The sequence below is a fragment of the Apteryx mantelli genome, chromosome 30, assembly GCF_036417845.1.
Source record: "Apteryx mantelli isolate bAptMan1 chromosome 30, bAptMan1.hap1, whole genome shotgun sequence".
NCBI classification, from domain to species: domain Eukaryota; kingdom Metazoa; phylum Chordata; class Aves; order Apterygiformes; family Apterygidae; genus Apteryx; species Apteryx mantelli.
In genome coordinates, this window is record NC_090007.1 from 4,692,469 (window position 1) to 4,720,308 (window position 27,840).

At 65.3% G+C, this 27,840-nt stretch overlaps 3 protein-coding genes across 6 annotated transcripts; 1 reads left to right on the plus strand and 2 right to left on the minus strand.

Annotated features, from left to right (window-relative positions):
* Window positions 1-6,114: 6,114 nt before the first annotated feature.
* Window positions 6,115-12,630, plus strand: TBXA2R (thromboxane A2 receptor). 4 transcript variants are annotated; one of them, XM_067312726.1, is made up of 3 exons: window positions 6,115-6,446; window positions 10,693-11,633; window positions 12,335-12,630. In XM_067312726.1, exons 2-3 carry the CDS (start codon window positions 10,809-10,811, stop codon window positions 12,602-12,604), a joined length of 1,095 nt encoding a protein of 364 aa, XP_067168827.1. In that variant the 5' UTR covers window positions 6,115-6,446; window positions 10,693-10,808; the 3' UTR covers window positions 12,605-12,630. The 4 variants fall into 4 exon arrangements, with proteins under 4 accessions (XP_067168827.1, XP_067168829.1, XP_067168828.1 ...); XM_067312728.1 differs by lacking the exon at window positions 6,115-6,446 and adding an exon at window positions 6,687-6,856; XM_067312727.1 differs by lacking the exon at window positions 6,115-6,446 and adding an exon at window positions 8,765-9,161.
* Window positions 12,631-13,425: 795 nt separating this feature from the next.
* Window positions 13,426-17,061, minus strand: GIPC3 (GIPC PDZ domain containing family member 3). Its single transcript, XM_067312783.1, has 6 exons — window positions 16,804-17,061; window positions 16,000-16,185; window positions 15,249-15,429; window positions 14,066-14,178; window positions 13,671-13,752; window positions 13,426-13,577 (listed from the first exon to the last, which is right to left on the minus strand). The coding sequence occupies exons 1-6, from the start codon at window positions 17,059-17,061 to the stop codon at window positions 13,426-13,428; spliced, it is 972 nt and encodes a 323-aa protein (XP_067168884.1).
* Window positions 17,062-17,790: 729 nt separating this feature from the next.
* Window positions 17,791-26,730, minus strand: HMG20B (high mobility group 20B). Its single transcript, XM_067312882.1, has 9 exons — window positions 26,122-26,730; window positions 22,653-22,758; window positions 21,996-22,199; window positions 21,465-21,585; window positions 21,294-21,346; window positions 20,875-20,950; window positions 20,377-20,592; window positions 19,774-19,906; window positions 17,791-19,152 (listed from the first exon to the last, which is right to left on the minus strand). Exons 1-9 carry the CDS (start codon window positions 26,157-26,159, stop codon window positions 19,140-19,142), a joined length of 960 nt encoding a protein of 319 aa, XP_067168983.1. The 5' UTR covers window positions 26,160-26,730; the 3' UTR covers window positions 17,791-19,139.
* Between the last annotated feature and the right edge of the window lie 1,110 nt (window positions 26,731-27,840).

The following is a 27,840-nucleotide window of genomic DNA, read 5'->3' on the forward strand; positions in this document are numbered from 1 at the left end:
GCCCTTGGCTCCGCGAGCATGGCCCAGCTGCTGTGAACCACCCCAGGCCCAGCGCAGTCCCTCAAGGGCCTCATTTTTGGCACACCCCCGCTGGGATCCTGCTGCCCCGGGCTGGGAGCACAGCCGGGTCCCTTGGCCCTGGCCGCGGGATGAAAGGGAATGGGGGCTGCAGGGCGTCAGCCTCCGAGGGGGAGGAGGAAAGGGGTGTTAGATGTGACCAGGACATCCCCTTACAGGGCAAAATCCCTTTTCCCTGGCCTGCGGTCTCTCCCCTCGGGCCCCAGCGGCTCTCGCTCTTGCGTGCGAGGGGGCAGGCTGCACTCCCTCGAGCTGCGTCGCTGAGGCTGGGGATCCCCGTGGGCCTCGTCTGGTTTCCGATGCCTCGGCGAGGGAGCGCTGCAGGGCCCAGCTGGGATCTGCTGGGGTCGGTCCCTCCCTGTGCTGGTCGCAGGGGTGCAGCCGTGCTTGTCTGGTCCTTAGGGTGTCCCCGCTCCTCTGCGCTGAGGCCAGGCAGCTCCGGGACAGGATCAGGGCAGGGCTGGTCTTCAGCACGCAGGGAAAAGCCAGTGTTACATTCCAGCAGTGCCGGCGTGTGAGTAACACCCGGGAGCGCAGCCTCCAGGAAACCTTCGCTTCGGCCAAGGATTACGGCAGTGCGGTGGTTTCCTCCCCGCGAGCCTCGCTGCATCCTGCCCCGTTACGGCCCCCGCGAGCCGGCCGTGCCCCCGGCCCCAGCCAGCCCTGCTGCGCGGGGGCTTTCTGGCTGCCCCACGGCTGCCATCTCCCCCAGGAGGAACCATGGGGCAGGACACCCTGCCCTGGTTTGGTGGGTCCCAGTGCCAACCCACTAGGAGAAGCCCGGGACCCTTGGGGCACTTGAAAGATGGTTTCACCGGTTTCACCATCGCTTCCAGGGTGCTGGTGCCCCGGCCAAGGCCGGATGCTGCAGAACCGGCTGCTCCGCCTTGTGCTGGGGTGGGAGGCAGCCCCGGGCTCACCCTGCCCCACGCTGGCAGGCAGCGGGGAGCTGCCCCAGAGATGCCCAGTGTGTCCTCCAAAGCTGGCGGCTGCGGCGTGCAAGGACAGGCTCCCTGCGTGGTGCTGGTATCTCTGGAGACGGGGACACGGGGAGCTGGGCTCTCCTGGTGGGGGGACAAGGCTGGACCACGAGGACCAGCTTTCGGATGCATTTCCAATGCTCCTCTGAAGTTCATCCTTGGCTCTAATCCACCCCTGCTGATCTCAGCACCACCAGCAGGATCCGGCCCTGGCTCCGCAAATGCCATGGGAACTCACACTCGGGAGATTCCCGTGCCCACCACCTCCAGCCGCGCAGGCTGGGGGCTTCACCTGGCCACAGGTGACAGCACCGCCTGGCCGGGACGCGGGGATGGGCTCAGCCCAGCACACGCGTGCCGCCCTCTCCATCCTGCCGGACTTCCCCAGGCCGGGCCGGAGGCAGTGTCGGGACACGTCCCGCTGCCTCTCCTTCCTGTGGGTTATTTAAAGCCATTGAGCGGCCGTTTGGCCGAGGGGTTATTTCGAGGGCAGCACAGGAAGTGCACGAAGGCCGGGCCGGAGCTGGGTTTGGGGGAAAAAAACCAAAAAAACAAAACAAAAAAAACAAAAAAGCAGCGGTTAGGCACCTTCCTTGCTTGTCTCCAACACCAGGTTGCTGCACAGGTGCCCGCTAGGAGCTAGACTGATGGAGCCCCGCGTGCCCCCAGCCCCCAAAGGGGACCGTATCCAGCCGCCATCAGCACCCTGAGGACAAGCAGGTCCCCTGCAGCTGTCCCCTGCGTCCCCTATGGTGGCACGAGCCCGTACAGCACCCGGGGCTGGTCCCAGCCCAGGAGGGTCCATCCTGCAGGTCTCCCATCGCTTGGGCACCTGGCTGGGCTCAGATGTGCCCCCGGCAGTGACCGTGACCCGGGTGGGGGTCATCTGCCCCAGTCCCTCCGACCTGCCCCGGTGCCTCGGGGCCGCCCAGCTCCCGCTCGCCTCCCCCCGCAGCGCCGGGCTCCCTGCCAGGCCGGGCCGGCCCCGGCCCCCCCCGCCGGCTCCCCAGGCACTGCTCACAGGGCCCGGCTGGCTCCGGCGGCTGGTGCCGGGAAGCAGAGCACAGCGGCTCCAGGCTGCTCGTGCGGGAAACGGCTCGCAGCACCCAGGGGCGCCGGGGCTGGGGACGGCGCTTCCCGGGCGCCTGCTGGGGCGGGAGATGGAGCTGGTTCCTGGTACCCGAGTGAGCACCGGGGTGAGGGGAAAAGCCCCGCTTGGCTCCGGGGTGCCCTGAGCTCCTGGCAGGGAAAAGCAGCTCCCAGACCACCCAAGGCTGCCCCAAGGAGCCAGCCAGCTCCACGTCCACGCGGCCAGCCGGATTCAGGGCAGTGCAGCCTCTTGTCAGCTCCTGGAGATGCCGAAGCCGGCGGCAGCTCAGCGGGGTTTGTGCCGGATGCCAGCGCCTGGCGCTGCAAGCATCCCACCTTCAACACCCCAGTGTCCACATCCTCCGCCAGCACCACCGTGCCTGGCGCAGTGGCAGGGTGGCAGAGGGGACGGCACATCCCGGCGGCATCCGGATGAGGGCAGCCGGATGCCGATCGGAGCGGGGTGACCCCTGCACACCAGCCGCACCTCGGCTGTGATCACGGCATGCCCGGTCGCCACCCTAGGAGCTCTTCGGCCGGGTTTCCACCCTCCTCCTGGCCGTCTACTGTGCTGTTCTCTGCTCCAGACCAAGGGAATAACGAACCGCATCTGCGGCTCCGAGGTGGCAGCAGGCAAAAACCTCCTGCTCGGGCTTCCCCGGCATCGCCCAGATGCCCACAGGGGCTCGCCGGCCTCCACAGCCCCAGTGGGAGAAGCCAGGCTGGGAAAACCCCGTGGGTGCAAACGCGGATGTGTCTGGGGCAGGCTGTGACCTCCAGGATGGACGGTTGGGCCTGGGGACTTTAGCTCCGGCCAAGGGAGGCCCCCCCCCCCCCGGGAGGCTGCTGGGGGGCACTTGCCTGGCAAACCAGCTCTTCTCCAGCCTTTTTCTGGGATCCTCTTCTCCCGAGCACCACGGGGTTGTGCACAAACGTTCCCAGGCCCTGAGACACCAGGAAGCACTCGGGGGGGGGGAAGGCAGTGACGTCCCCTGTCCCTGGGTCTAGGACGCGGCCGGCCAGGACATCCTGCCGAGCCGCTGGCCCACGGTAGCCACAAGACGGAGGCAAGCGGGGGCCGTCCGCGCCGGTCCCCTGGGACGGCGGCGTCGGCGGCACGGCAGGAATGACCCCCCCTCCGGCTGCTGGAATCCAGCTCTGGTAAACAAGTGAGTAACCCGGATAAGAGCCCGGCCCCGCTAAATATAGCTGGAAGGACGGCGCGGGGCTCGGGGTGTCTCAGCGCGAGCCCTTTCTCCCGGCGGCGGCGGTGCGGCAGATCCAGCGCAGGTGAGGCTGGCGGACGCATCCCGCTTTTCCCACCCGCGGCCTCGCAGCTGGCCGCCTGCGCCAGCGGCATCCGACGCGTGTCGACCCCGTCGGGTCTCCGCCGGGATCTCCGGCCATCCGCTAACGGAGCGATGCCGCCCGGGCGACGCGGGGCCACGGCTCGCTGGGGGCCGCCGCGGCCGCCCCGAGCCCCAGGATCCCTCCCCGGGGCAGGGAGCGGAGCCCGGTCCCGGCCGCGGCGGCCTCTGCCCTTCCTGCCGCGCCGCGGCCCCCGGGGGAGGTGGCTCCGCGCCTGGGGGGGGCCGAGCCGAGCCGAGCCGAGCCGGGTTGAGCCGAGCCGAGCCGGGCTGAGCCGAGCCGAGCCGAGCCGAGCCGAGCCCGGCGGGGACGCGCCGAGCCGGGCTGAGCCGAGCCGGGCTGCGGCTCCCGGCGCGTCCCGGCGCGTCCCGCCCCGTCGGGAGCTTCGGCGCGGTAGGTCCCGGCGCCGCGGGGGAAACCGGGCCGGGGCGGGGGGGGAACCGAGCCGGGGGGGGGGGGAACCGAGCCGGGGGGGTCCCTCCTCCGCCCTCCCGGAAGCAGCCAGAGCCTCGACGGGTGCCTGAGCTCCGGGCTGAGCCGGATGGGCCGGGGGGGGGATGGGGGGCTGGATGGGGTGGATGGGGGTTGGGGGACTGGATGGAGGGGCTGGAGGGGGCTGGGAATGCTGAGGAGAGCGCAGGGCTGGACCGGAGGGCCAGAGGGGCCGGGATGAACGGACAGCGAGCCCGGGAAGGACGGGCGGACTGCGGGGCTGGGATGGACAGACGGAGGGACTGCAAGGGGCAGCAGGGCTGGGACTGACGGCAGGACTGGGATGGGATGGGGCGATGCGGGCTGGCTTGCGACCGCCCGGTTTGCACAGGAGACTAAAGAGCTGGAGCGTTGAGGGGGGCAGGCGGTGACCCTGCTCGCCTTGGGCACACCGTTTGCCCGCAGCCGGAGCCAGGCTGGAGCCGGCGCCCCGGAAGCAGAGCCCAGGATCGGGGCTGGGCTGCCCAGGGCTTTTCTCTCACTTGTTTTTCTGGGAGCTGTGGCCAGGCTCGATTCTCAGGGTTTCAAGCACTGGGAAGTGCTAGGATCCCTCCCAGGGACCATGACTTCCCTTCTGGCCTTCTCCTGGGCCCCGGCTTTATCCCAAGCACATCCCGCCGGCAGCCCCCCGCCACCCACACGCTGGTGTCACTGCAAACTTTGTCGCTGCCTGCGAGATGCTGCTGGGAAGGGATGGGAAAGGGATGGGAAAGGGGCAGTTTTGGTCAGCCGGAGCGGGCGGTGCAGCGGCGACTTTGAAGGCGGCGAGATGCCGTGGTGCCGCAGCGGTGGGCACCGGGCCAGGTGGCGGCCGAGGCACGGGGAGCCCTGGCTGCTGGCGCTGCCGGGGCTGCCGGCTCGGTGGCACGGCGCTCCGTGCTGTGGTACCCCGGAGCTGGCACCCAAGGGTTACAGGGCATGGGGCACCCGCTGCCGGCTCTGCTCCCAGGACCCTGGGGACAAGCTGGGGGCAAGAGGAGACGGGGAAGGTGCCGAATGCCTCCAGGGGCCAGAGGTGACCCCCAGGCCAGCCCTCACCATGAGCAGGTTGGGGACTGCTGTCACGGGCTGTGCAGGGACAGATGAGGACAGCCAGCACCCCCGGCTGAGACTGTCCCTGGTGGCCTGTCACCACTCCCCACAGACGTCCTCTTTCCTGGATGTCCCCATGGATGTCCCCGCTCCAGACCACATCAGCTCCCCCAGCAGCAGGTTGTTTTGTCTGCTGTGGGTCCGGGGAGGCTCTCCGGGGCCCTGCCAGCTCTTTGTCCCCATGACGTGGCCGCCGCTCTTCCCGTCTGAGCTGGCGTCCTTGAGCTGATGTGCCGTCCGGAGAGCCACGGTCCGAGGGGCGGTTGCCAGAGGGCCGCGTCCCTCCTTGGCAGGGATGGCTGCGCCAAGCCACGTGTCCCAGCGGGACCTCTTGCGTGGGGGACGTCAGGCTGGAGAGGAGGAGGGGACGCTGCAGGGCAAGTCCTTGTCCCACCAGGACAAGGGGGGCTGGGGCTGTCCCTGGCGAGGTCCAGCAAGCAAAGAGGAGGGACTGGGAACATAAGGGGCAAACGCAAGCACCCTGGAGCATCTTCCAGCCGGCCGCTCCGCAAGCCTGGGGGCTGCATCCTGGGGACACCGGCACTGGCAGAGCCCGGGCTGAGGTGGCGCGCGGGCTGTGGGGTTTGCTGGTGTATCAGCACTGCACGGAGGTCCCCAAGCCCTCCCGGTTCAGACCTGGCATTGCTGGCGGTGAGCCCCATCCTGCTCGAAGCACAGCGCTATCCCGCACCCAGGGTGCCAGGAAGCGGGAAGCTCCGGGGCGGGAGCCGGGCTGATAAGGAGCGATGGCTCGGGCAGCTCCCACGTGGGCGGCCGGGCTGCAGGACCCCTGCGCAGCCTCGCGCCCTCCCGATGAGCCTCCTGCCTTTTCTTTTTTAACCTCGGAAGTGGCGAGAGCAGGAAGCGGCTTCCGGCGGATGAAGCGCAGGACGTGTCGCGTCCATGGCGAAGCACTCGAGCGCTCGAGCCCGTCGCTGAACCGGCAGCTCGTGCAGCGCCAGAAACCCGTTAGCACCCGAGCGAGCCCACGCCGAGCCTGCAAAACTGTTAAATACGTCTTTAATAACCCATTTAGGAGGTGGCTCCGCTCCTGCGGGCTCTTGACACGGCAGCGATGCCCCTTGTATGTGCTCGTGCTCACCGCCTTCGGGGTGGCCCCGGAGGAGGGTTTTGCCGCATTTCGGCACCCCAAACGCAGGCGTTGTCGGCAGCTTTGGAGGCGCGCGGGAGCCGCGGGGGCGCGTGCCTGGGAACGGCCCGCGGGCTCAGGGCGTCTCTTCCGCAGGACCCGGCCGTCGCGTGCATCCTCGTGCGAGGGCAGTCCGGGATGGGGCAAGAAGACAACTGAGGAGCCGGCGCCTCCGGCCCGCGCATGAATTTCTTCCCGTAAGTGGCTCCGTTTCGTTCTGCGACGCAGCCAGGAGCCGGAGCCCGCGGGGTTCGGCTGTGCGAGCGCTAAATGTGCCCTGTTTAATATTTGATTCCCTCTAAGTGCTGTGCAGCCCCCGCACCGGCCGGGCCGGGCTGGGAGCCGGCTCTGCCGCAGGGCGTCCGCTGCTCGGAGGGGGGCTGGAAGGGCTGGATCTGGGCGGTCCCGGGGATCCGGGAAGAGCCGGCAGAGTCATGCCGGGCCGGGGGAGCCCTGCGCCCAGCCCAGCTCCCTGCGTGCCGATGCCGAGCCGAAGCAGGGCAGGTTGAGCCGGGCAAACGACACCTGCCTCGCAGCGGCGGGGGTCTCCGGAGCCGCTGGGGCAGGAGGAAGGGGAGACGGAGAGCAGCGAGGCGGCGTGGCGGAGGTGAAGTGGGCATCCCCGGGATGGGAATGGGTGGGATGACAGGCAGGAGGCGACAGCGATGCCTCTTGCATCCAGCTCCAAAGGGAGCTGAGAAAGGAGCCTGCCGACTCGGCAGCCAGGGCCATGGGAACGGCAGCAGCTTGGGAAACTCCCTGCCGCCGGAGCCAGAGCCGGCCCAGGGGCTGCCGGCTGGGCGGGAGGCCGCTCGAGGAGCCGGCAAGGGGGGAAACGCAGACCCTGCCGCTTCCTTGGAAGCGTCTCACTCCTGGGGACCGGCCGCCGCGGAGCCAGGAGCCGGGTGGCCACGGCGGAGGCTGCTCCGTGCGGGCCAGCTCATCCAGCCCCAGCAGCGGCCGCGGGAGGCAGGTTCTGCGAGGACACGGGGCTGTCGCTGGCTGCGTGACAAGGTGTGCGGCCGGGCACTTTCCCAGGCCGGAGCAGCTCCTGGCATCCCAAAGAAAAACAGTGAATTCTTCGCGGTCGGCCGCGGGCGAGCTGGATGCTCGGAGCTCCCCGCGCGGGGCTGCGAGCGGGAGCTTGGAGACAGGCGCCGCGGCGGGGTCGGATCCTGCAATGTCAGGCTATCGGGTCTTTCCGTATCATCGGATCGGGTCCGGGGGGCAGGTCCTGCCACGCTGCCGGATCGGGTCCTGCCACATCCGGGGCTGCGGGAACGCTTCAGGCTGCGATCCCCCCCCCCCCCCCGGTAGCCAGCCAAGCACATCCGACGGCCTTGAATCCCAACCAGGCTAAGGATGCAGCAGGAACGCGTCATCCTGTGGGCTCCAGCCCCATCCTCTCCCCACGGGGGACCCGCTTCCTCGCCAGCCTCGTGCCCGCGGCACGCTGCGGCCAAACCCTGCCCGGAGCTGCTCTTGGCTCTGGATTTGCCCCCAGGCACCCCAGCCCTGGCGGTTGGGGGGGTCGGTTTGGCTCTGGCGGGGGCCGGTGCCCACCCAGCACTTGTTATGACTAGCGGCCGGCGGAGCAGAGAGCCGCTGCGATCGAATTCCTTCGTGCCGCAGCCCCGCTGCCAAGGGCTGAGCTGTCTCGTTAACGTGAGCGATTGCAGCGGGAGGCCGTGCTCGAGCGGAGACCCGTCCCGGCGCCCCGCCGCGGGCAGCTCCGGGCCGGCGAGGGAGCCGGGGGCTTCGGCACGGCACGGCGAGGGCCCTGCTCCCTGGGTGGCCGTGGGGAAACTGAGGCACGGCACCCAGCAGGGGTTGAAGCCGGGACCTGCTCCACCTGGTGAGCGTGTGCTTGCCCAGGAATGTGCAGCGCCGTGCACCGCGGGGAGCCAGCGCCTCCAGGCGAGGGGATGGTGTCAGGATGGACCCCGTCACCCACCGACGCACCAGCAAGAGCTCCGGTTCCCCAGCCCCGCTGGAGCGCGAGTCCTGGGGCCACCCCGGGGCAGGGGGTTACCTCCGCCGGCGGCACCCGCAGAGCACATCAGCATCGCCGATGAGTTTGCCGTGTAACAGCCAAGGGTCAAGGTCCGGGAATCCCAATACACGCAGGAAAGGCTGCGACGGAGCCGCTTCCCCGGGGGCCCTGGAAACGTCTGGCCGAGGTTTGGGCGCACGCTGCCCTGACCCCGCGTCTCAAGGGCACCCGACCGCTCGCCAAGGCTCGGCTCCTCTTGGGGCCACTGCCACGATTCCTCCGGGAATGGAGAAAACAAACAGCGGCAAGTTTTCGCTCTTGTCTCATGGAAAAAGTCGGGCCGTGCTCACACTGCGGCAGTGAATCACTGCAGCTCTCTGCCAGCCGCCCGCCCGGGCCGCGGGGGACGGGACCCTCTTCCTCCACCCCCGGCTCGTCCCCCGCGCCCCAACCCCGGCGCCCTCTCGGCTGCAGCGGCGGCGGGTGCGATGGTGCCGGCGGCCGGGCGGGCAGAAGCGGCTGGTGCGGAGCCGCAGCGAGCGGGAAGGCAAGGGAGGGGTGCTGCCGCGCCGGATTAGCGCGAGCGCCTCGGCTCTGGATCCCGAAGCCGGCCGGGGGGCTCGCTCATGCCTGGGCGCAGCCCCAGCGCGGGGTTTTGCAATCGCTGGCCCCGTCCCAGCCCTGGAGCCGGCCTGTGGGAGCAGCGCTTGCCTCTGATGTGCGCAACGGCTCCCGGCCCTGCGGCCGGCCCTTGCACCAGAGGGCCAGAAAGGGGGTGGCCGAATCGGGGCTCAAATCTCTGCAACACTGAGTCAGGAATCGCCCGGGGCCGGGATGCGAAGGGGAGGCAGATGCGTGACCGGCCGCCACGTTTGCCGCCGGTCGGGGCTGGCCCGGGACTCGGCACCCTCGGCTTGAGGTTTGAATTCGTGCGGGGGCACGGGAGGGGGCCGGGGAGCTCGGGTGCCCCATGGCCCTGGGGCACTGCGGCCCCGCGAAGGCGGGCGGTGACGGCCCGGCGCTGCCCCGGGCTCGGGCTGGGGTGGTGGCTGCGGTCACGCCGGGGACCGTGGCACGGCTGCAAAACACGAGCAACGTGCAGCGAGCAGGCGCTGGCGAGGAGGGACCAGCATGGGGACACGGGGTCTTCGGGAGAAACAGCCAGAGCCGGGCGAAGAGCTGCTAAAGCAGAGCTTGTGGGTGCCGGTGTCCCCTTCCCCAAGGGGTGTCCTGCTTGCACCCATCCCAGAGGGGCCACTGGGCCTGGGGACGTGTCACCCAGCAGCACGGGGACAGGGCAGACGGGGTGGCAGGGACACCCGCGTCCTGGAGAAATGGGTCCCAAAGGAGCTTCGGTGTCGGTCCCTGCAGTGTCCGGTCTCTGTAGCAGCCGGTCCCCAAGGTGTCCGGTCCCTGCTGTCCCTTTGGAAGGGGTCAAAGCCAGCTATGCCTCTGCCTTCCCCTTTGGAAACGGCTCCATCTCATCCCGCTGATCCCAGCTCAGCTGATTTGCAAGCAGCCCGCACTAATTAATTAGCAATGGAAATAGCAGCTCTGGTGATTCCCAGCGGCCGGCTGGTCCCTGTCCCCCGGGGTCGGAGCCGAGCAAGCCGGCAGGGCAGCAACCGAGCTGGCCGTGACCGCTGCCGTCCCCACGCCGCCTGCTCGAGGACGAGCCCTCCACTCCAGCGGCAGCACGCGGGGACGGAGCCAGGCGCTTCCCGAGTGAGAGCCAGAGACGGGCAGACACCCAGCGGTGGCCCGGGTGAACGGACAAGGGGTTATAACGGTGCTGAGACGACCCAGGGACAGCAAAAGCAGTTTGGAGACTTCCCCAGCGCTGGCACGGGGAGCAGGGCGGCTTCCCAAATGATCCCCGCCTCATCCGAACGGCACCGGGACCTTAGCAGGGTCTGGGCAGCTCCTGAAGCCCGGGAAAGCTGGGGCAGCGGGTGCTCGGTGCCGGAGGGGTGCCGGCCATGCGACACCCGGGGGGGGGGGGGGGGGACGGCCACGCTCAGGGTGCTGCGGGTCTCGGCCAGGGGGGATGTGGTTCCCCCCCCCCCCCCCGGGCAGGGGTCAGAGCCGAGCTGCCACCGCCGCGCTTCTTTAAACAACGGCCGCGCGAGGATTACGGCTTCGTGGCAACAGCCCCGAGCGGCTCTCGGCCGGGTGACGCGGGAGCCGGGGACGGTTAATCCCGGCCAGCTGCGGCCCAGCCGCCCCCCCGCCACGCCGGGCCGCAGGGAGAGCGGGCACCGACCCTGAGCCCCATCGCCAAATATCGGGGAGCGGAGGCTGCGCCAGGCAGCGCGAGAGGGGCAGGAAAGCCCGGCAGGGACGGAAAAAGGGATCCCTGTTTTGGCAAGCGCCGGGGCACCCGGAGGAGATGGGTGATGGAGGGCTTGGCCATGGTGGGCCGGTCCTAAACGTCTCCCTTCTCCCCGCAGGGCCGGGCGGACGCGTGCGCAGGCAAGGCAGGATCAGCGCGGGCACTGGAGCCCGCGGGCAGGACGCGCCATGGAGCCGAGCCTGGAGGGCGCCTGAAGCCGCTGCAAGGACCAGGATGGGGTTGGGGAACATGGGGTCCCCCAACGGGAGCGCGGCCGGCCGGCCGGACACGTGCTTCGGGGCGTTCAACGCCAGCGTCAGCCTCAACGAGACGCAGAGGAAAACCATCGCCTCGCCGTGGTTCTCCACCGCCTTTGGCCTCATCGGCCTCTTCTCCAACCTCTTCGCCCTGTGCGTCCTGCTCAGCTCCTCCCGCAAGCTGTCCAGCCGGGCCCGTTCCTCCTTCCTCGTCTTCCTCTGCGGGCTGGTGGTCACGGACTTCATGGGGCTGCTGGTGACGGCCTCGGTCATCATCCCCTACCACTTCATCAAGTTCGACTGGGCCGAGGTGGACACCGGCTGCCACCTCTGCAACTTCCTTGGTTTCTCCATGGTCTTCTTTGGGCAGTGCCCGCTGCTGCTGGGGGCCACCATGGCCGGCGAGAGGTTCTTCGGCATCAACCACCCCTTCTCCCGCTCCACCAGCATCTCCAAGCGCCGTGCCTGGTCCATCGTGGGGCTGGTGTGGGGTTTCGCCTGCATCCTGGGGCTCCTGCCGGTGCTGGGGCTGGGGAGGTACACACTGCAGTACCCTGGCTCCTGGTGCTTCCTCACCCTCCTGCCCGACACCGGAAATGTTGTCTTCTGCCTGCTCTTCGCCTTGCTGGGCATCTTCTCCGTGCTGCTCTCCTTCATCTTCAACACAGTCAGCGTGGTGACACTGTGCCGTGTCTACCACGACCGGGAGTCGGTGCAGCGGCGCCGGGACAGCGAGGTGGAGATGATGGTGCAGCTCGTGGGCATCATGATCATCGCCACCATCTGCTGGATGCCCCTCCTGGTGAGGCCCCAAACCCTTGGTGCCCCCCGCCATCGCGCTGCACCCTGCCTGGCACCCGGAGGTGCGGGGGGGCAACGGGCTCGCGGGCTTGGCTGCTCTCGCATATCTGGAGCCAGTGCATGGCAAAGGACGCGTGGGTTCAGCCCCAAACTGGGGGTGGAGGGGGAGCAGGACACCTGGGCTCCTTCTCCAGCCAGCTCAACGCTGCCTGCTGGGACTTTTCTCCTGGCCGAGCTGGATGATAACGGCCTCCTTGACCCTGCTCAGAGCAGGTGCCCGGCCCAAAGGCAGAGGCAGGGCAAAGGCGGTGGTGGCCAGCAGGCAGGGGCGCCCGTGCCAGCCTTGCTGTGGGTGCTGGCCGTCCCCTCGGTGGTGGGTCCCTGGCAGCGAGCAGCACAGGTTCACCCAGCACCTTCCCAGCCTTGGGGCTGGTCTGGCCACCCCCTGTGGGGCTCAATCCCCCCCCCCCCCCCCCCCAAAAATGGGAGCAGGCCTGCAAGGGCCCCAGGATGCCCTGGAGAGGCCCCAGCAAAGGTGGGAGGTTTGGGGGGCATCTATCAGCACCCTGCAGACCCGATTCCCCCCCCAAAAAACCAAGCCTGGACACTTGTGCTCCTGTCTCCCTCAACCTCCCATCCTGCATCCGTGCCCAGGCGGTGGCCCCAAGCCCCTGCTAACCCCTTGTCCCCCCCTCCCCGCAGATCTTCATCATCCAGACGGTCCTGCAGCAGCTGCCGGCCCCCGAGGGGGTCCAGACGCTGCCTGCGAACACGCAGAAGATGATGCTCATCTACATCCGCATGGTCACCTGGAACCAGATCCTCGACCCCTGGGTCTACATCCTCTTCCGGCGAGCCGTGCTGCAGCGCGTCTACCCCAGCCTCCGCTCCCGGCCCTCCATCGTCTCCCTCTACCCCGTCCTCAACCCTTCCCTGCGCCGCAAGTTCACCCAGGAGTCGGTGCTGCAGTAGCAGGTGCCGGGGCACCGGCCGGGGGCAGCTGCAAAAGGGGGGGGGGGGGGACAAGCCCCGGGTGGGACCCCCCCGTGGGCCAAAACGTGCCCCCCCCCCTTCCCGGGCACAGCCTGTGCCGGGTGTCCCTGCCCTGGGGGGTGGCATCTCCCCGGTGCCCAGGGCAGTCGTTCCCCCCCCCCCCCCCCAGGCTGTAACGAGGGGGGCAGAGAGGTGGTTAGTTAATTAATTAATTCAGTGTGCGTCCAAGGGCTCTGCCCTTCGCTCCCCCCCCCCCCCCCCAAATCCTCAGGGCTGGCAGGGAGCTGGGTGGCACAGCGGGATGGGGGACGCTGGGACCTGGGTGGCAGCGGGGGGGGGGGGCACCGGGCTGCTCCCCACCATGGTTTGGGTGACCCCTGCAATAAAAGCCAGCTCGTGCCGCTGTCTGTGCCCAGTGTGCCAAGCACCCACCGGGGGGGGGGGGGGGGTCCCTGGGTGTCGGGGAGGGTGCCGGACCCCAGCCAGCCTTTCCGCCACGATCCCAAGGATCAGCCCTTCTGGTTTCATCTGCGTTTTAATGAACCGTTTCCCGGGACTCCCGCGCGAGATGCCGGCCGAGCCCAGGGCTTGCAAGGACCCTGGCCGGCACCCATGGGTGCAGCTTGGGTGCCCTGGAGCCCCCCCCCCCCCCCAGAGCGGGGGGATATGCCTGCAAGGAGGGAGCCCTCGGGGGGGGAGGCAGGACGGGGACCTGCCGCAGCCCAACCGCTGGCACCGCCAGCCCCCCGCGGGGCAGGAGGGGACCCGGGCGAGGGGGGGGGCCGCCGCCGCCCCCGCAGCTACTTCTGCCGCCCCTTGGCCTCGCCGACGGCCGCCCACACCTCGGCCACGAACTCCTCGGGGAAGGCGAACTCGCCCAGCACCGAGTCCAAGCCCTGGGCGAGCGCCGCGGCGCTGGGACACTCCTTGGCCGTCTCCACCATGGTCGAGGCTGCGGGGAGAGGCAGGGCTCAGCCGGGGGGGGTCGGGGGGGGGGGGGAGCGCCCACCCGGCCCCGCGCTCGCCCCGCTGCCCGCGCGCTCACCCAGCTCGCCGTCCCGGATGCCCATGTAGCTCTCCAGCAGGTCGTCCACCCGGCGGGCGGCTTCCTCCTCGAAGGCGCTGGGCTGCGGGTGAGATGCTCCATTAGACCGAGCCAGCGATGGGGACATCGCCCGGCTCTGGTAGGGGGTAGCAGGACAGGTCACCGCCGCGGAGCTGTGTCCCCCTCGGTGGAGCAGGACGTGACCTCCTGGCACTGCCTGCGCGGTGGCCAAGCACCTGCTGGCACCCTGGGGAGATGCTCTGCACACCATGAGGGGTGCAGGGCCTGGTCAGGGTTCTCATGACCCGCCCCCCCCCGGCATTGCACCCGTGGGGAGGGACAGGGTGAGTGGCCATGGGGCAGCTGGCTTTGGGGAGCAGCGCGGGTCCCCTTACCCCCTCCTCCAGCGTGGCAGTGCCCTTCGCCCGCAGCCGCAGCGTCTCCTTCCCGCTGGCCACTCTGCCCTCGCCCGGGCACTTGCTGCTCCGCGTCCTCTGCCCGATCATATCTGCACCCCAGGGGGGGGGGGGGGAAGGGGGTGAGGGTGCAGGCAGGACTTTGTCCCTCCTGCCCTGCTCCACCCCCTGCACCCATGACCCACCACCCCGGCCACGACCCAGCCCCAGACCAAGGATGTCCAAGAACCATGGGGAGCGCACGAAGGGGACACCATGCGCTAAGAGGGTGGCTCAGGGGAAATGCAGGCGTAAGGGGCACCCATGGGTGCAGGATGGAGGTGCACAGGGTGCTCACAGTGTGCATAGGGGTGAGGGGTGCCCACGGCAGGGCACACGGAGGCGTGGGGATGGTCCTGGGTGCAGCATAGGGAGGGCAGAGGCAGGTGTGGGGATTCACCCTAAGGTGCAGCTTGGGGTGCATGGGGGGGGGGGGATTCAGTGCCCCCCCACAAGTGCACATGGGGGTGTGGGATGCACATAAGGGTGTAGGACAAGGGTGCACAGGGGTGTGAAGAGCGTCCGTAGGGGTGTAATGTGGGGGTGCCCACGGGGCTGTGGGGCGCACATGCGGGTGCAATGCAAAGGTAGGCACAGGGACGTGGGGGTCGCACACGGGGGGGGGGGGATGCACATGGGTGCGATGCAATGACACACGCGGTGCGAGAGCGCACATGAGCACGGTGAAAGGGTGCCACAGCTAGAGGGGCGCACGCAGCCATGCCGGAGGTCGCACACACGGGTATGGCAGTGCACCCAGGGACGTGGGGACACAGACGGGTGCAGTGCAAGCTAAGCAATATTCAGTCCGAAGAAGCCCCCCTCAGCTCCCAACGGGGTGATGGGGGGGACCCAGTACTTGGGGAGGGGGCTGCAAGGCAGGAGGGGCTGGGCTGGGTGCAGGAGCATGTCACCCTGGTCAAGGTGTCACGGCACAAGCACACACACCCCCATAGGGATCAGCGCACAGCACCCGTGCATTGCCGGCAGGGACCTGCAGGAACAGGATCCCAACACCCCAGCCCTCCGGGGCTCCCTCAGCCCTGTGGCAAAAGCAGTGGGACCCCAAGACCTGCCCCTGGCCAGGGGTGACACCGGGCCCACAGCCCCCACCACAACTCACCAAAGGCCTTTTTGGGCTGCACCAGGCGGAGGGTGAAGGGCTGAGCCCGGGGCAGCTCCCGCAGCATCCGGGCCACCTCGTAGTGCCGGCAGCCCACGATGGTGTGGTCGTTGATGGCCTCGATGCTGTCGCCCACGCACACCGTCTGGATGCGGTTGATGATGCTCCCCTCCTTTATTCGCTGGGGACATGGTGACACCGGGGGGGGGGGTGGTCACACAGGAGCTCACTCCCTTGGGAAGGCTGGAGGGGTGCAGCCCTCACCTTGTGCCACACATGGGCACCTCCTTGGTCCAATTTCCCTTGGCACCATCCCAACCAGGTCAGGCCGGGAGGCTGAGAGCTGCTGGTGGGGCACATTCAGGCCTGCTTTCACCCTTGGGGCTGTTTTGGTGGGGGGGCACCAGCCCTCCTGGCCCCTCTTGCCCTCCTGCTTCTCAGTGGGGACTTTCTACCTCTGAAGCAGGCATGAAGCACCCTCGAGCCGCAGCAACCACTTCGTCCTCCTCCTCCCTGGTGCAACAAGGATGTGGGCTACAGTTTGGGTTAGGGTGCAACAAGGGTGCGGTTTAGGGTGCAAGGAGGGTGCGCGTCAGGGTGGTGATGGAGCACAGACCCAGGAGGTGAGGGTCTGAAACCGCTGCTGGGGTCAGGATGGGCTATTACGCTACAGATGTCACGGGTCTCCTCAAGGGCCATTGGCCCCCCCCCAAGGCGTCCCTGAAGCCCCTCCAGCCCCACGTGCCCTCACCTTGATAAAAGCGTAGCCAGCCCCGTTGTCCGTGATGGTGAGGCCCAGGGCATCCTCAGTCTTGGTCACCTCCACCTCCTTTGTCTCGCCCCGGACGTGGGCAAAGATGAAGTCCTCCAGGCCGATCTGCCCCCCCAGCAGCTTCTGCATGTCCACTTTGTGCGTGTTGAGCGTGCAAAAGAGGATCTGCCCCGGGCAGCCCCGTCACCGCATGCCCAGTGGCTGGGGACACCCCACAGAGAGCAGGAGGCATCGGAGGTGCCAGGCCAGCACCCAGGCGCCAGCGTTGATCCCTGGCAAGGGTGGATCAGGCCAGGTCTGGCTGCTGCAGACCAAAAAGCGCTGCAGCAACCCACAGGACCCCCTGCCCACCCTGACAGGAAGGGAACCGGGGGGCAGCAAGGCCTGGCCCCATCCTTGCATGGGCTGCACCCATCTGCATGCACCCAGTGCACCCACCCCAGTGGGCCTGTCCCCTCAGCTCCGGGCTTACACGGCATTCAGCATCAGCTGAGGTGGGACAGCTGAGGAGTACATAAGCCCATGGTCCCTTCCCCCAGCTCGCTGCCTGCACGAGGTGGGGAAACTGAGGCACGAGCAACCCAACCTCTCTCCAGGGAAGACAGCCCTGAAATTAAAATGCACTTTGCCAGTGCATTTTGGGGACCGGGTTTGCAAGCCGCTGGGGACACGCAGGAGGGCCGGCCCACGGTCAGTGCCATGGGGTCGGCATTAAGGCTTTGGTTAGCAGAGCCAGCGCAGAGCAAGGCCCCTCCCCCTCCCCAGCAGCCACAGCCCCCTCACCTCAGTGGGCGAGATGCTGAAGACCTCGGCAATTTTGGCATAGAGCTCCTTGACGTTGGTGAAGCCCTCGATGCGGCCCGTGGGGCTGCCGTGGGCCAGCTGGGTGTGAAACACCAGCCGCGGGCGGACCCGGGGGGCCCGGGGTGCTGGGGCACCCTCGGCAGCGGGTGTCTCGGCAGCCCCCGGCTCCTGCCCCACGCCGTTCTCCATGGGGCTGTCCTCCTCGGCCTGCCTGCCTCGCCTGCCTGCCCGCCGCATCCTCCCACCGGCTGTCGGCCCTGCTGAATTATAGATGGGTGCTGGCTCCCAGCTCGGCCGTAAGGCGATCCCTGGGCCCGGGAACCTGATCCAGCAGCGCAGGTCATTTGATGAAGATCAGATGAGCTCTGCTGTGTAGGAATGGCTCTGGCAAAGCTCAAAGAGCCAGGTGGGAGAGCAACCAGCCCAGAGCCAGGTTCATCACACCCTCCCAAGCTGCAGTTTGGGGAGGTCAAGATGAGTCTGGCTCCACCGCCCTTTTGCTGCAAGCGAGGCTGTGCCAACCCAGCTCACTTGGCAGCGGGACTCAGTAAATGCCTCTGGCTGAAGAAGTGAAGGGTGCCCAGGCAGTGCCCAGCACCCACAACCCCTGGGGATACTACCAAGAAGGGACCTGCAAACCAGCTCCCTTGCAACAGGTCATGGGTGGGGATGGAACCAGGGAGCTGGAGGGAGGCAGCTGTGATTTGCAGATGTGCCACTGCTGGCTCAGAGGGGACAAGGGACTCCCAGGGCCAGCATGGCTCCAGGCCTCCAAAAGAAACTCCCAAGTCCCTCCTGCAATCCCAGCCCTGAGGCCAGGACAGTAGAGGCAGAGCCGCCCCCCCCCCAGAGAGCAGTCCTCACGCCCCCCCCCAGGGAGGACTGCACCCCAAGGCAAGATCCCCGCAGCCTGCCCAGCGGGCAGGAACACATGCCGCCCTTCCACAAACACACAGCCCAAGCTGCTTGTTTCTCCCGTATTTATTCGCTCCCATCTCCATCCTAAGCCAAGCGGCCACCAGGAGATGGCAGCCAGGAGACTTCTCTACAGAGCATTGACCTTGCACGCAAGAGATGGGTGGACACACAGCAGCCCCTGGGTTATACCCAGGGCTGGATCCACGTAGTGCTAGTAAGAAAATAAGACACTCTAATTATACAATCTGAGATAAGTGACAGGCAGCCCCGGGGATGTCCAACCCCAGTACAGCACAGCGAGGACACGGCTGCCAGCACAGTGGTCCCACGACGCAGGATTGACCTGAGGGCTCAGCAAGTCACCCCGCAGGCTCCCCCCATGCCAGGAGGAAGGGGTTGGTCCCTGTTCCACCCCCGCAGCATGAAGACTTTGTCCTCGTGCCAGCACCGGGAATGGGGAGGCCAAGAGTGGGAGGCAGCCGGTGGCTCCCAGGCAAGGCGAGATGGGCAAAGGGGCACGTGGGGGCAGCGGGGCTGAAGGCACCTGCTGGAGAGCAGTGAAGGGAACGGGGAAGATTAAATAAAGCGAGACATGGCCAGGAAGGAAGCCTGCCAACTCACCCACCACAGAACCAAGAAGGTTCCCAAATTGATTAACTGGCAGGAGCTGGGCTAGGATGCACCGGCAGCTCCCGGTGCACTCCCCAGGGCACCCTGCTGTCCCCCACCATGCACAGCGCCCCTCGTCCGGGGCTCACTTAGTGAGGGACAGGGCAAAGGGACAGGAGCCTTGAGTCAAACGCTTTGAAAGGCTGCTTTCAAATGAGGTCACATCCCTACTAACAGGGAGAGATGAGGCTCTAAAGGAAGGGGTGGGTTTTAACTCCCTGTTTTTTCCTTAAAGGCCTATTATAGCTGCCAAGCAGCTCGTGACAGTCACCTTGAAAGAGGCCAGTTTACTCCCAGGCCCGTAAGGCGCAGGCCATGGTGCCTCATTTGGCATCAGATACCCTTTGGAGAGTCCCTGGTTTAGTGAGCAAGAGCTGCCAGGCAATGCCCAACCAAGGCTGCAGGAGCTGGGGAGCTCGCGGGGGAGCGGAGAGAGGGTGCTTGCGCCCACTGCAGACCAGCTCCTCGCCTGGCACCACACCAGCTTGGATCTCTCAGCCACGTCACTGCTTGGTCCTCAGCAGCTCAAGGTCTTTGGAGACGCTGCACCCAGAGGGCCCGGCCGGACTCAGGCCAGGAGGAGTTACCCAGTCACTTCTCCAGCAAGATGTGTGCAGGGTGGCAGGGGAAAGCAGCCAGACCCCCAGCGGAGACTGTCCCTTGTGTGAGCTCCAAGGGACAGGGCCGTGGTCCGGCCGGCCCTGGGCTCTGGGCAGGATTGGTCCTCTTCATAAGTGTTCACTGAACAGGAAGGAAAGTAAGGCCAAGTTAGAGGGCTCGGGGCTTCTCCCCAACAGAGCAAGCAGACATCACCCCAGCCTGCCTTGAGAGACCTCACGTCAAGAGAGCAGACGTACACCTGTAACAAGGACCCCTCCACCTCCATCCTTCTGCCCAGGCCTGCTGGGAACCACGAGAGCTGGCAAGCCCCCCAGGAGGGCAACAGCACGCCCCTGCCCAGCAGCGCTGAGCCCCAGCACCCCTGCCCCAGCCCTCTGACAAGCTGGGACACTAAGCCCTGCCTGGAGATACAGTCCAGCCTCCCTGTTCCTGCACCCGCTTTGTATACTGAGCTGGGAACCCCAAGTGCACTTCTGGTGCCCTGCCCAGGAAGGGTTAAACAGCCAGAGAAAAAGCTGCTGGGGAGACACAGCCACCCCAAAACCCCACGCAGAGACCCCAGATGATCCCCAGAGTGGGAACAGCTCCAAGCCCTTCTCTGCCTACACCCTCTCTGCTCAGCTCCCTTCATCCATCCTGCCATGGGCTGACCCAGAGGTCCAGGTGCTCGCTGGGGCACGAGGGCCCATGGGTGCCTGGCTCAGCTCCAGGCCAGGCCACGGCCAGTCCTGCCCCGCTCACCTGGCTATCCGAGACAGGATCTCCTTGATGCGAACCACCAGTTTCTCGTGCTGCAGCGGGTTGCTCTCGATGGCGCTGTGCAGTTTGGCCATGTAGAAATCCAGAGTGCTCAGTGTGGGGGTCTCCCCAGTGCCTACGGGGCAGCAGCCCAGTCAGCCACGTGCAGGGCCCACAGGACAAGCAAGCCCCCATCCAGCCCCGCACATGCTACTGGTGGCTGGGGAAGAGACCCTGGACACTCACTCCCCTCTCCTGCAGCAGGGCACAGATTGCACCACTAGAAACCCAGGAATTAAAGGATTTGGGCTAATCTCTGCCTTGCAGGTGGATCTGTGACTATGGCTAGACATTAGGACAGTTCCCAGCCTGTTCTATCCCACCTATGGAGGATCTGGCTGTCTGTCAGATCCCTGGATTCTCTGGAGAGCTCCCAAAATGCTCCAGGAGCCTTTCCCACAAGTGGATGAGCAGTTATCACTGCCACACACCCCATAACATCCCTGTTTGCACCAGGCTTAGCCATGTGCAGAGCCCCAGCAGTGTCCCTCAGGGTGGTGTCAAATCCCAGCAGCAGACTGGTCCCCAGAGCTGCCCTGGACTCACCAGGGATGGGGAGAGAGGCAAAGCTGGTGGTGAGGGCCTGCCGCACAGACTGGAGCTGCTGCTGCAAGGCCAGGGTCTGCCTCTCCTCCTGGGCCAGCTCCTGCTCCAGCTTCTCCTTGGCACAGTTCATGCTCTCCGTGTGCTTCTGCAGGATAGCATTCTGCTCCTCAAACTCCGTGTTCATCTTCCGCAGGCGTCGCAGCTCAGCCTCCCGTGCTGCCGGGAGCAGAGCAGGGTCAGCACAGGCAAAGAGAATGGCCCAGTGATTCCTCCCCCACCCCATCCCAAAAATCACTCCCTTCCCCAGCCCTTGCTTCTCCAAGAGAGACTCAGCATCACCAACCTCCAGGCTCCAGCCAAGATCTGCTCCCTAAACCCATCCTCACCAGGGACATTTCACAGCCTGGATGTAGCACCCCGTGACGGCCGTGATCCCACCATACAGGATGAGGGCTGCTCCAGCCCCAGCAGTCCCTGCCCTGCGGCTCAGCCCCTCACCTTTATTCTGGTCCAAAAACTCCTCCGTGAAGATGGGGACATCAAAGGTGGAGAAGGTGTCACTGCACTCACCAGCCTGGCGGATGGGAGGGGACAGATCAGGCAGGGCTGAAACCGCTGAAGGGGACCCCATCTCCCTGGGGTTGAGCACGCAGGCAGCGTGGGGACAGGGCAAGAGGTGACCCCTGGGTAGGCTGGGAGGACAGAGAGAGACAGGGCAGGGGACGGCTATGCTCTGCCTCCTGCAACTCCAGGCTCCGCTTCAGCAGGAAGTTGCCATCTTGAAGCAATACCTGCGAGTCCCCATCAGCCCAAAGAAGTAGCGCCAGCCAGTCTCTGCTCACCCTTCCCACACCCAAACCCAGGGACTCAATGTGCCTCAGTTTCCCAACTCACTGGTAGAGCTGCCAGGGTCTTACCTTCTGGGGGTGCCCATTCAGCAGGGTGTTCACTGCTGCGGAGCCAGCATCCTCTGGAAAGGAAAAGGAGATTACCCGCCTGGTTCTTCCTAAGAGGCTCTGGCAGCACCCGGCCAGATCCTGGGCAGACAAAGGGCAGCAACACTTGCAGCCACCAATCCCACCACCTACCTTTTTTGATCTTCTTCTCCTGGATCTTCTCCGTGCACATCTTGTAGGCCTCCGATTGCTGGTATTCCCGCAGCTCCTTCATGTACTGCTGCTTCTCCCGCTCCGCTTCATCCAGGTACCGCTACGGCCACAGATGGGTCCTCAGCCTAGCTCAGCCCCAGGCAGCAGGCTCCCCAGGGTGCTGTTGAACCCTCCCACCACTCAGGGTCCAGCTTCTGCTCACCAGCCCAGCAACACTGGGACAAGCTCCCAAGAACCACCTCCATGGTGCTTTCAGGGCCCAGATCCTGCCCACGGCAAAGATCTTGTCTGCCAGTGCACCAAGATCTGGTGATGGAGCCACTCCCAATTCATACTTGGAGCTGCAGCCAGGCAGCGAGCAAACGTGTCTCAGATGCACACTCCCGCACGCCTCAGGAGAGCGCTGCCAGCCCCACGGGGACGGAGGCTCAGTCTCCCACACAACCAGCATCTGCAGGTTGGCTGCTAGCCCAAGCAGGAGAAATGAGGGTCCCTTCAAGGAGCCGGTACCTGTTTCTCCGAGAGCTGCAGCTTGCTCCACTCAGCCCCCAGCATCTTGGTGATCTCTGGGAAGGGCAGGTCAGGATGCTGCGTGCGGATCTGCTCGCGCCGTTCGTTCAGGAAACGGACGTAGCCAGTCACAGGGGCTTTGGGGCCATTGGGAAGGATCTTCTTCCTCTTCTTCCCCTTGGGCCAGCCCCTCTTCTTCACCGGCTGGCACCCAGAGAAGGGGAAGGGACAATCCATCACAAATCAGAGCACACGATGCCATTGCACCAGCAGGACACAGGGAGGGGAGCAGCTTACAGACCCCCCTGGGCCTCACATCCCTCAAGGGAGGGAAGGTCTTGGCCTTTTCTCAGGCCACAGTGGTAGCCACAAGTTTGCCCAATTCTGTGGCACAGTTGTGCCTGGACTACTGAAGGGCAAGTGAAGGGACAGCCTCTAGACAGGGCCTAAATATTACAACAGCAGCTCTGCCAGGTATGTGCAGTGCAAGGGGGACAGAGACGGACACGCAGCCATCTGCTACCACACACCAGCCGACACAGCCCAGCAAAGCGCCTGCTGCCTTGCCGGGGACAACAGCCCCGGACCGGGCAACACCGATCCCGCTCGCAGGGGCGGAGCAGGGAGGGCCGCAGGCACTGTGGCAGCGGGGCTCACCTCCTCCTCGCCGTGTGGCTTCTCGCTGCTCGTGCGGGCCACCTCCCCTTTCTCCTGTTTGATGGCCACCAGGAAGTTGCCATGCTGAGCTTTGCCCGTGGTGTGTCTGCAACCAGAAAGTTCCTGTCAGAAAGGACTGGGAAGCTACTGGGATCGATACGGGAATATTCCTCAGGATCACGGCTCTGTGCTTGCCAGATTCCCCTGCTCCCACCCGCACAAACAGCCCCCAAACCTGTTCCCAGCCCCAAAACCTCTGCTCCTGAGCTCTTCCCTTTGCTAGAGGAGAGCAAGGTTGAATTACAGGGTTCAAGCAGACCCCAGACCTGGCTGCCCAGGTACGCTGGAGCACATCAGGGTGGGCACAGACCAGTGAATGTATCCCGCTCTTGCTGGCCCACCCAGCAACAGTAGACAAGATCTAGCCGGTACTCGCAACAGCAGCTGCTATCCGTCCCCCGCCTCCACAGCTGGAAGCCAGATGGGTTCCCACAGCACCTATCCGGGGGGAGGGGGGGAAGTGCGTGGGAGACATTTGCCTTCATCTGGGGTATCCAAAGCTGGATTCACCCACCAGTAACACAACAGCTGCAAGGACAGCGCCTAACACATGGAAAGCCGCCACACAGGGGAGAGAAATCCGAGCAGGGGAATGTTCCTAGGCTGTAACAGCAGAGCGACTCACAACAGCTAAGGAGCATCTGCAAGTGTTGCAACCGCACCGCGAGGCTTCAACGGGACAGCGCGTTTGCCAGAGATGAGGGCAACTAAACCGCACCCGCCTCGCAGCTCCCAGGATGAGCCTCCAAGCCGGCACACCTGGGCGCCAGCAGCTGAGAGGCAGCTCAGGAAATCCCAGCGTTTGATACCTTCCCTTAAAACCAAAGCCAGGGAAAAGCCGGTTTTGAGTCATCGCCCAGTCAGGCGAGCAGGACATAATTGCTGGCCCCAGCAGTCCTGGCTACATAAAAGCTGCTCCAGGGCCTGTTGACCAACCCCAGTCTTTTCAGTGACCTTTTGTATGGGCCTGGGAGCTCCCAGGGCTCTTCCTGGGGGCAGTTAGCAGTGAAGGTAACTGTACACACGCTCCAGCACGTCCTCATGCGCCACCAAGAATTAGCCTCGCACCACAGCAAAGAGTCCCAAGCGACATGAAGCGCTTGATCCTCCCCTGGCAGGGAGGAGCTCCGGGGGAGTTGTATCGTGGCTCCACAGGGACTGCCTCGAAGCATCTCCCACGCCAGAGACAAGCGCTACCAGGGATAACGAAACCCCGTAAGCCACAAGACAAGGGCAGGGCACTGGTGTGGCTACTAGAGGGCCTGCTAGACTCGCTCAGTCCTTGCCTGCTCCAGCGACAACCGCTCTGTCAGGTTCCTGCTGCCCATGTTGCCACTTAGACAGATCAAGCCACTTTGAGATGCACCGATCAGTTGAAGTGAGAGGCTGGAAGCCCCAAGGCCTGCTTTCCAACTTGATGCCTCATCATTGCAGATCAGCATCTGGCTTCAGCTGACAACACAGCTCCAGTACCAACCTATCTGCATCGACAGAGCCTCCCTGCTCCTACTGAACACCCCCACCTGAACTGCAGCATCTCCGTGGGGCTCCTCCCCACCCAATTATCCCTTGGCTCCAGCCAGTCGCTTCCCACGGCAGAGTCCCCAGCCCACCCGCAACCTTTGATCCCAGGCACAGGACTTGACATCCTGCTCTACCAAAGCAGTTTCTGCTGGCTGTTGCCCAGTTGATCACGCACACAACCACACCAGAATGAGGTCAGGTCCCCTGAACTGGGAGAGTCACAAAGAACACGAGTGTTGTAGCAAACTTCATTAGTTTGTGCTTTCATCAAGGTCACAAGATACATTAAGTAGCACAGGGCCAAGCACAAGTCCCACAAGGCTTGATAGAAGTATAAAATTTAGTTGTACACTAAAAGCCAGACAGATCTTGACTCATTCAGGATACATGCATAGACTTTACATCATCTGTTTCTTGCACCACATATTTGGTGCAAAATCTCCTTAGACACCCCAGCCTACCACTATCTTGTGATTACCTGTACCAGCCACACTTATAATTAATTTGACCAGGTCCCTTTCTGTAAGTCCCCAAGGACACCATGCATAACTATTTTTCTTGATTAATGTAGCAGATGCCTGGTTTGGGCTCTTTTCGTTGGGATCCAGGTTAGGCCAGCCATTCTGCACTTACACAGGTCACACTAATGCCTACAGGAAGGTACAAGACTATCTTTTCTTCAGTCTGCTGGAATAAGAATTCCCAGAGCTCCATAAGAGCATGGCCAACCTCAGCCTTTCTTTATCAGCTCTTACAGAAATGCTCCCAGACATGCCGATACAGTAACAGCCCACTCAGCGGCTAGGCTAACGTTCTCCATCACCAGTCCAGGATGAAAAAGCGGTGCTCTGCCTCCCCCCGGAAACTCACAGCAGCCTGGATTCCTTTCATGCCTAAGTAAAGCTATTTCAGGCAAGATTCCTCCTCTTATCTTGACCTCCCTTAACCAGCTCATTCTGACATTCACTTCCCTTTCTGCCATGCATAAACTTCTCCATCTGCTTGTCCTCCTAGATAAAGGATTTGGCTCCCTGGGACCCATCAGCTTAGCTGTGGTATCGGGCAAACGGCCTCAGACAATTTTCATCATTTTCGGATCCAGCTCTAAGAATGTTTCACCCCATTCTTCTCCTGCTTGCAAAACGGTCCCTGGGATCTTGGTTGGATCCCTACGATCCAACATTTACATGTAACCACAGGAAGGGAGCAGTGGTCCCGAGCAATGGGCTGTGGCAGCCCCAGACACCAGAGCCCACTTCAGCAAGCACCCTGCTCCCGGGCACGCACCCACGTGCGCGTCTGACTGAGGCCAGGGCCCATGACGGCAAGATGGGATCTCTCTGTAGGTGTCCTCTGGGCTGGATACATCACACGGAGTTTGCACATCCAGCAGGCAGGAGCGGAGAAGCACTCCTGCCCCTTAGTCAAGGAGGATAACAGAGCACATCAGCTTAGGTGAGGCACATGGTACCTCTAGACAATCTTAATCTCGCCAGACAACTAAATGCCTTTCCCCCTCCCCAAGCAGGCCTCACAAGCCCTGTGCTTATTACCATGGCAAGTAACATAGGTGAAAGCACAAGCTAATGAAGTTAACAAATAACTGGGACACTGCTGAAGCCCGAGGTAAGGGGACCAGCCTCCCCAAAAGACATGCAAGATCCCTAAAGTTTTAAACCAAGACCAGCCACCCTTTGGCAAGAGGCAAAAAAAACCAGGAGCAGGCACAGGGCAGGCACAAGGTGACCCGAAGCAACCTGTGACATAGAGGAGAACACAGTTCCATTTGGCCAAGGTTAAGACTTCCATTTAGGCACTGAAAGATCAGTCAGCATCCCCACAGCTGGAAGCAACGGCAAGCGGGCCGGAAGAGGAGAGCACTTACAGCATCCCTGCAGCCAGCTGCTTTGTGTTGTGGGCCATGGGCAGTTCTCGCAGACCACCGCCAACGCTGCTCAGGTCAGGACCCCTGAAACACAAAATCAGAGCTGTTATTGCCACCGGTTGGACAGGCAGCAGGGAGGAAGTCACTCTGTAGACGGAGGTGGCAAGGCCGACGCCTGGAGAGCTCCGATCCGGGCAACGTAGGCTTAGGACTTTGGGGTTCTATCTGCAGCCCAGACGGCACCTCACTGCACAAATCCAGGCAAGTCACGCCAAGGCCGGACCCTTTCCTCCGCTCCCTCGCCACGTCCCCACGGAAGGGAACGGAACGCCTAAGACACAGCGCGGACTGGAACAACAGCGCCCTGGGGGAGGGCGGCCAAGGGGCCCAGGGTTCCCCAACGCCCAGGCAGCCTTCGCCCCCCCTGCGCGGGGTGGGCTGCTCTGCGCTCCCCGGGTACCGCGGCCGCGGGAAACACCCCGGCAAGACCCGCCAGCCCCGGGGCCGCCCCCGCGGCGGGGCTCGCACAGGGCTGCCACCGCCGCGCCTCGGCTAACCAGCCCCGGCGACTGCTGCCTCAGGCGGGGGAAACCGAGGCACGGAGCCAGGGACCCCTCAACTCCCCCCCCCCCCCCCCGCAACCCGCGTCTCCTCCCGGCCAAACCCCCTGGCGACTCCGACCCCCGCTGCCCCACGGGCGGCCCCACAGCCCCCCCCACCCCCCACGCCTCACGGGCTCCCCTCGCTGCCCCCCAGCTCCAGGCCCTTCCCCCCCTCCCCCAATCAACTGAGGGGCCCCCGGGCCCCCCCCCCCGTCTCGCAGGGGCCCTCACCAGCGGCGCAGCCCCCCGGGCCCGGGCCCTCACCGCCCCCCCGGGCCCCATCGCCCCCCACCCCCCAACTTCCCTAGCGCCGCCGCCGCCAGCCCCTCCGCCGCCCTTCCTCACCCGGCCACGCCCCTCTATTATTATGCAAATCTTCAGCCCGCCTCGGCGCTCCCGATTGGCCTCCCGCGCGGAACCGTGGGGCCAGCAGCCCGGCGCGGATTGGCTGCAATGGAGTCTCGTCAGAGGGACGCGCGCCGGGAGGGGAGGGGGGGGAGAGGAGGTGGGCGGGGCTGGCCGGCGTTGCGTGCTGCCGTGCGCTGAGCTCGGCGCGCGCGGCGGGCTGCCCAGCCAATCAGAAGCCGGCGTGGGGATGGGGAAGTCTTGTGGGGAGGGCAGCGCCTTAAAGAGGCAACGACAGGCAAGGGGAGGGCCCACCTCAACCGTCCACCCGGGGGCGCCGCCAGCGCCCGCCTCGCCGTCCAGGCCGCGCAGCCCGGGGAGGGACCTCGGGGGCCCCCAGTGCCCATGCCGAGGGGTCCCGGGGCCCTCAGTGTCCCCTCACGGCTCCCGGTGACCCCAGTGCCTCCACACGGCTCCCAGTACTCACCCTGAGGGGTCCCAATCGCTCCCCACTGCTCCCAGTGCCCTCGGTGTCCACCCTGAGGGGTCCCGGTGCCCCCAGACCGCTCCCAGTGGCCCCCGTATGCCCCACGCTGCTCACAGCAAGGCCATGGGGGGCCAGGGCCACGTCTCCTTGGGGCTTGGGGATCTCCAAGGGTGGCCCCAGTCCTAGCGACTGCCCACCCTCAAGGAGGAAAAAGTGTTTCATCCGGTGGGAATTTGTTCCAGCTAATGCTGCTGCTTCTCGTCCCGTCCCTGTGCCCCTCCAAGG

What these genes read in the sequence shown, in the direction of transcription:
- TBXA2R (XM_067312726.1), top strand. Translation starts at nt 10,809, where the DNA reads ATGGGGTTGGGGAACATGGGGTCCCCCAACGGGAGCGCGGCCGGCCGG. An exon ending in TCTGCTGGATGCCCCTCCTG is followed by an intron (nt 11,634 to 12,334) that starts GTGAGGCCCCAA and finishes CCCTCCCCGCAG; the next exon opens with ATCTTCATCATCCAGACGGT.
- HMG20B (XM_067312882.1), bottom strand. Translation starts at nt 26,159, where the DNA reads ATGGCCCACAACACAAAGCAGCTGGCTGCAGGGATGCT. An exon ending in CAGCTGGCTGCAGGGATGCT is followed by an intron (nt 22,759 to 26,121) that starts GTAAGTGCTCTC and finishes TTCTGGTTGCAG; the next exon opens with ACACACCACGGGCAAAGCTC. An exon ending in TGAATGGGCACCCCCAGAAG is followed by an intron (nt 20,951 to 21,293) that starts GTAAGACCCTGG and finishes CCCATCCGCCAG; the next exon opens with GCTGGTGAGTGCAGTGACAC.
- GIPC3 (XM_067312783.1), bottom strand. Translation starts at nt 17,061, where the DNA reads ATGCGGCGGGCAGGCAGGCGAGGCAGGCAGGCCGAGGAGGACAGCCCC. An exon ending in TCAGCATCTCGCCCACTGAG is followed by an intron (nt 16,186 to 16,803) that starts GTGAGGGGGCTG and finishes TGCCCGGGGCAG; the next exon opens with ATCCTCTTTTGCACGCTCAA. An exon ending in CTGCCACGCTGGAGGAGGGG is followed by an intron (nt 13,753 to 14,065) that starts GTAAGGGGACCC and finishes TCTCACCCGCAG; the next exon opens with CCCAGCGCCTTCGAGGAGGA.